This window comes from Lynx rufus, unplaced genomic scaffold (assembly GCF_022079265.1).
Source record: "Lynx rufus isolate CCGP_SWC_20201006 ecotype Redwood Valley unplaced genomic scaffold, mLynRuf1.p SCAF_7, whole genome shotgun sequence".
Taxonomy (NCBI): Eukaryota; Metazoa; Chordata; class Mammalia; order Carnivora; family Felidae; genus Lynx; species Lynx rufus.
Genome location: NW_025814889.1, coordinates 84,073,361 through 84,086,904, shown reverse-complemented (window position 1 = coordinate 84,086,904; position 13,544 = coordinate 84,073,361). Strand labels below are relative to the sequence as shown.

The 13,544-nt window shown below is 43.0% G+C and overlaps 1 protein-coding gene across 1 annotated transcript; it reads right to left on the bottom strand.

Annotated features, from left to right (window-relative positions):
* Nucleotides 1-886: 886 nt before the first annotated feature.
* Nucleotides 887-13,215, bottom strand: TSFM (Ts translation elongation factor, mitochondrial). The gene is made up of 6 exons (XM_047066499.1): nt 13,138-13,215; nt 12,689-12,862; nt 11,956-12,084; nt 8,525-8,647; nt 3,785-3,872; nt 887-1,464 (listed from the first exon to the last, which is right to left on the bottom strand). The coding sequence occupies exons 1-6, from the start codon at nt 13,192-13,194 to the stop codon at nt 1,058-1,060; spliced, it is 978 nt and encodes a 325-aa protein (XP_046922455.1). The 5' UTR covers nt 13,195-13,215; the 3' UTR covers nt 887-1,057.
* Nucleotides 13,216-13,544: the final 329 nt, after the last annotated feature.

The following is a 13,544-nucleotide window of genomic DNA, read 5'->3' as shown; positions in this document are numbered from 1 at the left end:
CAGCGTGGAGCCTGCTTAGAATTCTCTCTCTCCCTGTCTGCCCCTCCCTCCCTCGCTTGTGCGTGCTCTAATAAGTAAACTTTAAAATAAATAAATTTTAAGATCCGTATTTCCGAAATCAGTTTAACCCACCAATCACCGAAGTTATTTGCATATATACCCCAAGTCAAAATCCAAATGCCCAGATCTGTATGTGCCAGAGATTTTTAACTTTTCAAGTAAAGATATCTGTATGAGAAAATAGTTCTTTTCAGTATTTGGGGTTTGCCTCTTACGGTGATTATTTTGTTATGTTGGGAGAAATGTCTCAGCCCTCGGGTATAGAGGCACTGCTGAGTGAGTTCTCGGGATAACTGGACCACTGTACGTCCTGTTTCTGGCACAAGAATGCCAAAATCCACCTTCCAGCTGTCCAGGAAACCTCCGTCCCCACCCATCTACACTCCCATTATCCAAAAGACAAATAGAGCCATGTGGTACTGATTTTAGTAATGAGGCCAGCCCAGCATGTATACCACTGCAGAGAGCCTTCAAAGCACGCTACAGACATCAACAAAATGAACCACATTTTCCAGACAACTACAAGTTTGAGTCAACAATTCCCCAGGAATCCATGTGGCAGAAGTAATGTAACTGGGGAAGTTCCAGGATAGAAGCACAGTCTAAAGCAGAACAAGAGTCCCAGGTCACAGAAGCAGTAAGATAAACGGAGTCAGACATTTTAGGGATAACGCTGGGGGAAGCAGCAGCATGACTACACCTGCCTGTCCCCGCAGACACTGTCGGTCACCTCAATAAAGCCCACCTGTTGTTTTCTACAACTTCCCACAAGTAAGGACAGAAAAGCTAAAGTCAGCATTATGCAAACAAGGAAAAGATTCTGCTCTCATTATTATGTAATTTTATTTAATAACTTTACCCTTTGAGTATATCGCTTCATTATAAATGCAAATGAAAAACAAATTCTGGGTTTGAAGACGCTCAGGAAATAACTTCTCTTCAGACCGATGTCCGGAGCTAAGAATAAGCATTTCCTCCCGGGCCAAGTCTCTGGAACCTATTCAGCTTCTGCTGCCTCTTCACCTTCCCCACATTCAAACCGCACAAAGTCTACTACAGACACCCCTTGAGGCTGCACGTACTGTCCCAATGTGATGGAGGGATCCAGCAAGTATGGCTGAGACAACATCTTGGTTTCCGCCTCTCCCCCAGGCTCATCATCCAAAGAGCCGACAGAGAGAGGGGCCATGCCCACCACATGCTGCCCGAGGCGGCGGCCAAGGTCTTCGAGGTTTGCTCTCCGCTCAGATGTCTCGCAGATGACCAGGGCCCCGTACTTCCCCAGCACCAGGTTGTGGGGCGAGGGGCTGTGCATTGCTCCGTGGACATAAGAGCCAACATAGAACCCAGCTGGCACCTTCACCCATGCAGCTCGTTTAAGGGTCATGTTTTCTCCCAGTTTCCCTATAAGAAAGCAAAAGCAGATAACACACTTCCAGGAGATAATGACTGTGGTCGTACCAAAATATGCATAGAGATGGTCAAGTCTGGAAGACAGTCCTCTGCACGCATACTGTGGAAATGCTTGAAGATGGAAAGATACCATCTGCAGTTGAAAGAGGAAAAGGTGTGTAGGTGGGTGGGGGTGGGAGAAATAGAGAACACCTTTATGGAGCACCAACTATGTGCCACCATGGGATTTAAAAACACAGGCTAGGGTGTCACACAGTTCTGCCTCTTACCGGCTATATGACCTTAGGCAACCCACTTAAGGACATAACCCCATTTACTAATTTATCAAGCCTTGGTTTCCTCCTCTGTAAGATGGAGAGGACACTGCTTAAGATAACCGGAAAGCAAGGTTCTTAGGAGAAATACACAAAGTAACATATGTAAAAGCACATAACTACAGTATCTAGCACGCAGTGACACTCAAATGCGGGCTATTGTTACTACCTTAAACTTAGGCTTAGAGACCTCAAGCTACCCGCCCAAGGTCACACGGCGAGCTGGAAGTAAAACTCACATCTCAGTCCAAAGCAAGTAAGAGTTTTCTTCCTCCCCAAATTACCATCCCTTCTGAAAATCACCGTTAACTGACACAGACAACTCTTCGTCATCGTCCACTGTATCAGGAAAAAGTCCACAACTCTAAAAGCCCCAGAAAATCCAAAACCCCAAGTCATCAGATAGTTTCAACTTCCTCCTATCAGAAACAAAAAGGCAACATTTTCAGAGTTGTTTTTAAGAACCAAAAACGGGGCATCCAGATTGTTCAGTTGGTTAAGCATCCAACTCCTGGTTTCAGCTCAGGTCATGGTTTCACAGTTCGTGAGTTTGAGCCCCACGTCAGGCTCTGCGCTGGCAGCATGGAGCCTGCTTGGGATTCTCTTTCTCCCTCTCTCTCTTTCTGCCCCTCCCCCACCCCCATCTCTCTCAAAATAAAAAAAGAACTTTTAAAAAACTTATTAACAAACAAAAAAAAACAAACAAACATGATTCCAGTTTTCCCTGTCTCTAACAGAAATTCAAATAAGCTAAAAGGTAGGAAGGAGCAGAAGACCCCAAAAGGGATTTGGGTATATATCCCTGCATTAGCCATAGTTCTATCTAAGAGTCTTCAAGGGGGGAGTATCCAGAAATCAATCTTAAAACTACTTAAAACTACTCAAAGCATCTCAGAGCGCCTGGGTGGCTCAGTTGGTTAAGTGTCCAACTTCGGCTCAGGTCATGATCTCATGGTTGTGAGTTCGAGCCCCACATCTGTGCTGACAGCTCAGAGCCTGGAGCCTGCTTCAGATTCTGTGTCTCCCTCTCTCTGTCCCAGCCCTGCTCATGCTCTCTCTCAAAAATAAACATTAAAAAAAAAAAAAAAAAAAACTACTCAAAGCAGCCAAACAACAGTTAATTCTCAGAAATTGACATGGCTGAAACACCCAGTTCTTCCAGAATTTCTTAATAAGTCTCATTCACAGCTGTCTGCCTGGTTTCTCATCTATGACTCACTGAATTATACATACTTCAAGATAACCTGATAAAAACAGAATTGATGCCTTGACTGGAAACGTCGGATGAGTAGTAAATTCCCAGCAAGCTCAACCCCATCCCTACTTCCCTGCTTCCATCAAGGACATGTAGAAAGAAAGCAAAATCCCCACCCGTTCTGGCACAATGACCCAGATGTGGTGCCTGCAGCCAGTGGGTTCTGAGAGAACGTACCTTCACAAATTCAGGATCAGATTGTTCTAAAAAAGAGATGAAATTCCTACACACGACACCCCAAAATATTCCTGGATCCCTCCATAAAGAAGGTGAGATGACTTCTGATGTACTGTTTCTCCCACAGTGTAGAGAGAGAAGTAGTCAACTGGAAGGTGCCAAAGGCCATCCCTGCCTGAAGACATGCTTATTAGTTTGGTCAGTAAAGTGAGGCCTGCAGTGCCGAAAATGATTGTGATTAGCAGCAAATAGCCAAAAAACTAAAATTTTTGCATACAAAGCTAAATTCTTTTAAAGGAATTTAAAAATTCTGACCACACTGGGACCCCGAGGTAACAAATGGCTGGAGCTTGGTAATGGTCTCGTTCAGCAGAGCATGAGCTTTTCAGGGAGCCTACAGCTCACTAATATCTACCACACAACACGACCCACTTCCCACATTCATAGTATCTGACCCATGTAGGCACATGAGTTTGTGATTCTTGATCTGGGTGTGGAGAATACCGAAGATACCATGAGCTCCAGTTCTCAACTTCCAGCTTCCACAATGCTTACAAATACTTACCAATTGCTAAGGCTAGCTGATCCTTGAGAGAGCCTTCTGTCTCAGGCCCAGCGGGAAGTTCAGAGAGCTCGGAGGAATTCAAGAAGCCCTTAGCGCATAAAGAAAATGAATGAATCAGTTCTGTCCTATTTAAATGATCAAGAGTCTAGGCAAAAATAGCATATTTCTCAAAAAATGATTTAAGACAACTACGTACAAATGAATGTTTTCAATAAGCCAAAGATGTAACAGTTCCATTTTTATAAATATTTTATTCTATCACTGCACCACCCCAATTCCATCCCAATCCCATCCTCTGGCCTAACTTTTTAAATTGTAATTTCCTAGATACCAAGAACAGTATTTTCTTTTTTTTTTTTTTTAATTTTTTTTCAATGTTTTTATTTATTTTTGGGACAGAGAGAGACAGAGCATGAACGGGGGAGGGGCAGAGAGAGAGGGAGACACAGAATCGGAAACAGGCTCCAGGCTCTGAGCCATCAGCCCAGAGCCCGACGCGGGGCTCGAACTCACGGACCGCGAGATCGTGACCTGGCTGAAGTCGGACGCTTAACCGAGGCGCCCCAAGAACAGTATTTTCAAACAATCATAAAACGTTAAAGCTCAAAGACTGGTTGAATAAACCACGGCACGGCCACATGGTGGAAAACCATGCTGCTGGGAGAAAGGAAAAAGGAAAGAAAGATCTGCAAAGGCTGCTATGGATTATTTCCAGGATACAGTATTAAGTGAAAAAAGCAATTTAAAAGAGCACATGTACAGTATACCACCATTTGTATAAGAAAGTAGTATTTATATAAATATGCTGAGTTTTGCAAAAAAAGGTAAAGGAAAACCAAAAACCAATGAAACTGGTTATCTACAGGAGCGGACAAGAATATGGTACAAAGGAGAGAAGTAGCGAGAGATCTGTGTGTGTGCATTACAGTTTTAACTTTCAGAATCTTGTGAATGTTTTACATATTTGAAAACAAAATTAGATTAAAGAGAATTCTGAGGTAAAACCGAAACTGACTAAACAGAAACCTAAGACTAACTATATTTCAAACAAATAACGTAACTTCACAGAAAGGGGAAAAAAAACTAATCCAAGTAACTTTCAGAATAGTCCTTTGACCACATAAGTGTAAAGACAAAAAAAAGAAGATCAAAGAAATCTTGAACTCCTTAATAGGTTTGTTATTTGCAGTGGTCAGGTATAGAAACTCTAAAGCAATTTAGTGTGTATTATACCAATGGGTAAACAAGTAAACATACTGAAGTTGCTAAGAGCCAAGTGTACTAACTGTGAGAGAAGAAAGATACAAATATAGAATGGGGGAAGGAAAGGAAGAACCCTGTGATGCAGGATTAGGATACACACGGACACACACAGACACACACACACACTCTCTCTCTCTCCCTGGATCTGTCTGCTGAAAGAACATAGCAGCAATGACATCTCAGTCGAAATAAGCATATGTAATGACCAGATCTTGGTTTCTAAAAACTATTCCCCCATTAAAAAGGATCAGGACTCCTTGGAGAAGTGGCCAATTCCACGGGTGGGGCAAGGAAAGTATGACATAGGCCCAAAGTATCTTGTTATGCCACAAAGTAAGGAAATATTCAGAAAATAATGAGCACATATTCAAACGGTCAGTACAGCCAGCTTGCACTGGCCAAATCCAGGGATAATTTGAGCATCAAACTAAATAATGGATCATATAATGAATTACGACATATTGTATAAAATAATCCATGCATTGATGCTAGTACTAAGTAAATCACTAAACACAGGGAGAAGTCGTTCTTACAGTAGAATGCCAACTGATAAAACTAATACATGTAAAAGAAGCTGTAAGAGTTAAAAATATAACCATTATGCAACTATCATAGTAATAAATGACCCTGACATGGGGCGCATGGGCGGCTCAGTCAGTTAAATGTCCGACTTCTGCTCAGGTCATGATCTCACGGTTCGTGGGTTTGAGCCCCACGTCAGGCTCTGTGCTGACAGCTTGGAGCCTGGAGCCTGCTTCCGATTCTGTGTCTCCCTCTCTCTCTGCCCCTCCCCCATTCACACTCTCTCTCAAAAAAAGATAAAATAAAAACATTAAAAAAAAATTTTTTTTTAATAAATTAAATAACTGACCCTGACAAGAGTCAGTGGATGCTAATACTTTCAGGTAAGTTTTTTGGGGAACTGGACATTTACATAGTCTCAAAGAATCTCCCACACAGATTACTTGTTAATTACAAAGAGGGACAGAATAACTTTACACCCTAACCAAGAAGAGATCAAAATTAACATCAATAATGGGACCAACAGTCATTACATGCTTTCTGATATGATATTCTGAGAAAAATTCAGGATAACTTATTAAATATTCATGCCAAGGGGCACCTGGGTGGCTCAGTCAGTTAAGTGTCCAACTTGGGCTCAGGTTGTGATCTCAGAGTTTGTGAGTTCAAGCCCCGCATCGGGCTCTGTGCTGACAGCTCAGAGCCTGAAGCCTGCTTCGGATTCTGTGTCTCCCTCTCTCTCTGCCCCTTTCCCACTCACGTTCTGTGTCTCTCTCTCTCTCAAAAATAAATAAGCATTTAATATTCATGCTAAAAATCTATACTCTATGAAGAAACACCAGACAAACCCAAACTGAAGATTATTCTGCAGTACTGTCCTAAACCCTTCAAAAATGTCAATGGGGGCACCTGGCTGGCTCAGTCAGAAGAGCATGTTAACTCTTGATCTTGGGGTTGTAAGTTCAAGACCCACCGTGGATGTGGAGATTATTTAAAAATAGAATCTTTTAAGAAAAAAAGGTCAATGTAATGAAAGACAAAGAAAGGCTGAGGAACAAAGAAAGGAGACTAAACAGACATACAACTAATTGCAATACATTTAATTCCAACTGTACCGCACTGTCCTGGAACAGAAAAAAAATTGCTAGCTGGCAAAATATGAATGTTATCATATATTATGTAAATAAAAATACTGTATCAATGTTTAAATTCCTAAATGTGATTACTAATTGTGGTTACATAGACGAATGTCATTTTCAGGAGACAATGTGTTCAAGGGGAAAAGGGTCTTGATGTCTGCAACATACTTGCAAAAAGTTTTAAAATATTGATGGGACTCCTGGCTGGCTCAGTCAGTTGAGCATATGACTCTTAATCTTGGGGTTGTGAGTTTGAGCCCCACATTCACTGTAGAGATTATTTAAAAATAAAATCTTAAAAATAAAATCAAATAAAATAGTCATAATAATAATAATATGTATATAAAGAGTAATAAAGCAGGGTGCCTGGGTGGCTCAGTTGGTTGAGTGTCTGACTCTTGATTTTGGCTCAGGTCATGATCTCATGATTTATGATTCTGCTCTGACAGCGTGGAGTCTGCTTGAGATTCTCTCTCTCCTCTCTCTCTGCTCCTCCCTTGTGCGTGCACTCTCTCTCACTCAAATAAATAAGCTTGAAAAAAAAAGTGATAAAGCAAATGAGTCAAAATGTTAATAAATGGTGAATCTACATAAAAATACAAGTAGCTTATTATAAAACACTGGCAACTTTTCTGTAAGTCCGAATGTTTTTCAAAACTAAAGTTAAAAATGGGTTGTCTGGGTAGCTCAATCAGTTGAGCATCCCACTTTGGCTCTGGTCATGATCTCATGGTTCTTGAGTTTGAGCCCTGCATCAGGTTCTCTGCTGTCAGCTCAGAGCCCACTTCGGATCCTCTGTTCCCCTCTCTCTCTGCACCTTCCTCTGTTCACGCTCTCATTCTCAAAAATAAACATTCAAAGGGCGGGGGGGGGGGGGCACCTGGGTTGCTCAATCAGTTAAGCATCCAACTCTTGGTTTCAGCTCAGGTCATGATCTCATGGTTCGTGAGCTTCAGGTTCTCTCTGTCCCTCTCTCCCTGCCCCTTCCCTGTGCACACTCTCTCTCCCTCTCAAAAATAAATACACTTAAAAAAAAATTAGAACTTGTAGCTCAAGTGGCTCATCTACTCAATACTCAATAATCACCACATGGTTTTCCATATAATGACTATTTAATGCCAGTAACAATTAACAGTTACTATGAGCTCTCAAGAGAAGGATAAATAGGAGGAAAAAGGTAGTACTAAACATAAAAAACTATTTTGAGCAGTTGGTTTGTTTTTGCCTTAATAGTAAGGATGAACCAAAGGTAGACTGATATAATTCCATCCTGATCCTCTTTGGACAAGAATATGCCTATTCTCCTAAATTGTGCCTTCTCCAATACCTGTATTTAGAAATCCTCTCTAGGCCAATTGTAAGTATAGTTATTTATTTAAACAGTCTTCATTATTTAAGTTACCAGAACCAATTTTGTGTTTTCGGAATACAAAGCTTCCCCTGACTTGACAGACTCTGCCCCACTGGCATTCATTCATTCAACACAGATTTAATGAGCCCGAACCAAATGCTGGGCCCACTCCTCTTTCACCAGACACACACAGTAGTGAAAAGACAAGTTCTCACATTCTGTTGGGAAAGGCAATATATAAATAAATAAAAACACAGTATGTAAATATGTAACAAAAAATTTTAAATGAAGCAAAATAAGGGAATAGAGCAACAGGAGGAACGATACTCCTCTCCAAAGAGAGAACATTTAAGCAGGGACAGGAAGCAAGGAAGGGACCCATGAGAACGTCTGAAAAAAGAGAACAGCAAAGACCCGAAGGGGTGTGTGTGCAAACCCAGCATGTTGACAGTCCCCACAACTCACTTTACTGTATGTGGAGAGCTGATCCTTTAGGTTCTGACAATGCAACAGGGTGCCCAGGGCTACTTGCTGGACCAACTGCTGAAATTTTATATTTCTGGAAACAAAATCTGTCTCACAGTTTACCTGTGGGAACAAAGTTATATGGCTGTGTAAGCTGTTCACTGATGGTTTCCCAAAGTGCCTTAAGATTGCAGAGTAAACCAAGGTACTGCAGAACAAGCTGCAGGCTCAACAAGACAGAAATAAATCACCCCAGAATTTAATTTTTTTTCTCTGACTTATTTCACCCAGCATAATACCCTCCAGTTCCATCCAGTTCCATTTCCATCTTGCAAATGGCAAGATTTCATTCTTTTTCATTGTCGAGTAATATTCCATTTTGTGTACGTATGCACGCACACACACACACACACACACACACACACACACACACACATCTTCTTTATCCATTCATCAGTCGATGGACATTTAATGACCCCAGAATTTTAAAGCTGCAGTTCCTCTCCTAGCTTGAAGTCAGAAACTGAATGAAGCGGTTCCTGCTCTGCCAGTGAATTAGCAATGACCCACACATTCAAAAGATGGTTCCATGGTGTCCCCAAAGGATTCATTACGAGTTCACTACTTGCCTGTGGCTGTAGGCCTTCATCACCTCATTCTCCAGCCTCCTCCAACACCAAACCACTTTGGCTGTCAGTGTGCTTATCTCCTTTTCTCGCTCTATACTAATCCCCATCTGATTCTTCGCCAATTAAGGCCCCTAAACCTCCTCTAAAACAGCTACTTGGGCCGCCTGGTTGGCTCAGTCAGTTAAGTGTCCAACTTTGGTTCAGGTCATGATCTCATAGCTCGTGAGTATGAGCCCCACATCGGGCTTTCTGTTGTCAGTACACAGCCTGCTTCTGATCCTCTGTCTCCCTCTCTCTCTTCCCCTCCTCCACATGCTCTCTCTCTCAAAAATAAATGAACATTAAAAACAAACAAAAAAAACCCAGCTACTTGCTATCCATCAACTAATTAATATAAATTCCTGGCTTTAAAATCTGTTCCAGGAAACAATCCATGAAAAGGTATAAGGCTACAGGAGACTCACATTCAGAAGCACAGGTTTGCCCCACTATCCAAAAGTAGTGTTCCTATAAAACCTTTCGTAAGGTAAAATGGCACAAAGCGGAAAAATCAATTACCATTCATTTATATGGAAATGGATGCACAAAATAAATGCACATAAAGCACAGATGCTCACAAAGATCAAAGCTGTGGTGGCTGGAAGCTGAGTATAGTTCATGGGGGAAGAAGTTTGGCGGGGCAACTCTCACTGCTACAGTATCCCCTGCCTCTTTAATGGCTCAGTGCAAATCCAACACTGAATGCTATTCTCACTTTTTGCCCTTTTTCATAAAAGTGAAAGTACTCTTTAGATTTCCTTTGGTTAACAAAAAACAAAAACAGGTACAAATACAGGTCTTTTGTAAAAGCAGGGTGTGTAACACAAGCTTTTGAAAACTGGGAGATATCTATAATATTCTTGACTGCTGGGCCTTTAATTGTCAACACACCTGTGCATTTCTACACTTATGTGAATTCACAGTAACTGTGGTCTCACCAGTTTATTTTCCTTTTAAGGTTACTTATTTGAGAGAGAGAGAGAAAGAGAGAGAGAGCACACAGATGCATGTGGGGGAGGGGCAGTGAAAGAGAGAGAGAAAATCTCAAGCAGGCTCTGCTCCGTCAGTGTGGAGCCCGACTTGGGGCTTGAACCCACAAGATCATTGAGATCATGACCTGAGTTGAAATCGAGTCAGATGCTTAACCGACTGAGCCACGCAGGTGCCCCACAACAGTTTAATTCCAGCAACCTTTTAGATCTCTTCTTTAAGAATGCAAAGTATCTGGACTTCAAGCTGTATTACAAAGCTGTAATCATCAATACAGTATGGTACCGGCACAAAATCAGACACTCAGATCAATGGAACAGAATAGAGAACCCAGAAATGGACCCATAATCATATGGCAAGCTAATCTTTGAAAAAACAGGAAAGAATATCCAATGAAATAAAGAAAGTCTCTTCAGCAAATGGTGCTGGGAAAACTGGACAGCAACCTGCAGAAAAATGAACCTAGACCACTTTCTTACACCATACACAAAAATAAACTCAAAATGGATGAAAGACCTAAAGGTAAAACAGGAAGCCATCAAAACCCTCAAGGAGAAAGCAGGCAAAAATCTCTTTGATCTTGGCCGCAGCATCTTTTTACTCAACACATCTCCAGAGGCAAGGGAAACAAAAGCAAAAATGAACTTCTGGGACATCATCGAAATAAAAGGCTTCTGCACAGCAAAGGAAACAATCAGCAAAACTAAAAGGCAACTGGCAGAATGGAAGAAGATATTTGCAAACAACATATCAGATAAAGGGTTAGTATCCAAAATCTATAAAGAACTTATCAAACTCAACACCTAAAAACAAATAATCCAGTGAAGAAATGGGCAAAAGACATGAATAGGCACTTCTCCAAAGAAGACATCCAGATGGCCAACCGACACACGAAAAAATGCTCAACATCATCACTCATCATCAGGGAAATACAAATCAAAACCACACTGAGATACCATCTCACACCTGTCAGAATAGCTGACATTAAAAATTCAGACAACAACACATGTTGGTGAGGATGCGGAGAAAGAGGATCTCTTTTGCATTGCTGGTGGGAATGCAAGCTAGTACAGCCACTCTGGAAAACAGCATGGAGGTTCCTCAAAAAACTAAAACTAGAACTACTCTACGACCCAGCAATTGCACTACTATTTATCCGAGGGATACAGGTATGCTGTTTCGAAGGGACACATGCACCCCCAAGTTTATAGCAGCACTATCGACAGTAACCAAATTATGGAAAGAGCCCAAATGTCCATCGATGGATGAATGGATAAAGAAGATGTGGTATATATATATATATACATACAAGAAAGTATTACTCGGTAATCAAAAAGAACAAAATCTTGCCATCTGCAAGTACGTGGATGGAACTAGAGGGTATTATGCTAAGCGAAATTAGCCACTCAGAGGAAGACAAATATCATATGACTTCACTCATATGAGGACTTTAAGACACAGAACAGATGAACACAAGGGAAGGGAAGCAAAAATAATACAAAAACAGGGAGGGGGACAAAACATAAGAGACTCTTAAATATGGAGAACAGAGGGTTACTAGAGGGGTCATGGGAGGGCGGATGGGCTATGTGGGCAAGGGGCATTAAGGAATCTACTCCTGAAATCACTGTTGCACTGTATGCTAACTAACTTGGATGTAAATTAGAAAAACAAAACAATATAAAATAATAAAAAAAGAATGCAAAGTATCTACCACAAAGCTTCACACCCAAGAGGTAAGTGCTCCTGGTCTCTGGAATTCGGACAACTCACCTCTACTAATACAGTTGTGTTTCCTTCCTGAAGTAGCCCAATCAGACCTTCTTTAGTTTTTCTGCCGTGGAGTTTGGCAGCTCTGCTCCAGCCTTCCTTCTGGGCCTGCTTGTGGAGCCAGCTCTCTGCCTATAAATTGAAAACAGGGCAGATGACGGAGTCACAGAATTTAGAACTGAAAGGGGCTCTACAGTACGTTCAGGTTCCCTGATTCTTTCTGCTTCTCTTCAATCCTATAACGGAAACTAAAGTAGTCTTTCATTTACTGGCAGCCTACCGACTGCCAAATACCAGCACCAGCGCCTGGTGCTCTGGATAAATTTAATCTTCACAACAACCCTATGGAGCAGACAATAGCATTTTTATTATACAGACAAGAACAATGCAACTCTGAAAGACTAAGTAAGGTGTCCAAGATCACGGTTTAAGTCCTGGTGGGTCTGACTCCCAAAGCCCACACAAGCCCTGTCGGCTCCAAGCAGCAGGAAACAGCACAGCAGTCGTGCTTGGAATACGGATTGTTAACCGTGGGATCCTGAGCTCATTGCTTCTAGGGCCAAAACACAGTAAAAGGGTGAGGTTGTCATTTTAAGCCAGAATCCTATCTAGAGCTGTGCCGTTACGGGTCACTGGGCAGCAGGTCTGATTTACTGCTCCCTGGAAGCACCTCTCTGAGACACTGAGGTCAGGCCCTACTACCCCTCCCCGCTCCCCTCGTCCCCCTCCCCCACACCTGTTTGAGATCCCCGCTACAAGCCTCCAGAGCTTTCTTGCAGTTCACAAAAGAGTAGCCTGTTTTTCGTCGCAGCTTCAGGAGAAGTTCCTTGCTGGAGGCCGAGGAAGCCAACCTGGGCCCAGTGTGAAATGTGTGCCTGGGCTGAGACGACTGAAGCTGAAGGGGCCCCGCCTGCAGGGGTGAGAAGAAAGGTATTTGAAGCAGGAAGCAGCCAGCAGCTCCGGGAGGCCGAAAGCACGTCAGCAGGGACGCCACCTTAGGAGAGACTGGGGCTCGGGGGGGTGGGGAAAGGCAGCCAACCGGGGACTGGACCGCGAAGAAACACTGAGGTCGGAGGAAGGATGGGACGGAGTCGAACGGGGGGACAGAGGAAGGGAAGGGTGCGTTCCAAGCGCACGGGAGATGTGCAAGGAGAGCGGGACGGTGCCGAGGCCAAGACCCCTCACCGGGCAGGTCCCGGCCCGCGCGACCAGGCAGAGGCGCAACGACCGCAGCAGCGACATCGCTCTGGCCCCCGAGCACACTTCCGGCGGCCGGCGCAGCGGGGAGGCCACAGGCCTACGGCGTGGCGGCGGGACCAAACTTCTCCACCTCAACGCGACAAGCGAGGGCAGCGCCACCTGCTGACCGGGGGTGGGCACGCTCGTCAACTCGGCTTCACTTTCCGCAACTGCATTTCACGAGGAAATTACCGCGCCCCCCCCGCCCCCCGCCCTCGGTGAAAATAACGCAAACCGTGAGACAAAGTCGTCGCAAAATAACAATCCAAGACATGTGGCAACACTTTATGCTTCTTTATTTCCATTCATCTTTCACAGTCATTATATATTTAAGACACGACAAACTGCAAGGT

What these genes read in the sequence shown, in the direction of transcription:
- TSFM (XM_047066499.1), bottom strand. Translation starts at nt 13,194, where the DNA reads ATGTCGCTGCTGCGGTCGTTGCGCCTCTGCCTGGTCGCGCGGGCCGGG. An exon ending in CGCGGGCCGGGACCTGCCCG is followed by an intron (nt 12,863 to 13,137) that starts GTGAGGGGTCTT and finishes TCACCCCTGCAG; the next exon opens with GCGGGGCCCCTTCAGCTTCA. An exon ending in TCAGCTAGCCTTAGCAATTG is followed by an intron (nt 1,465 to 3,784) that starts GTAAGTATTTGT and finishes GCTTTCTTATAG; the next exon opens with GGAAACTGGGAGAAAACATG.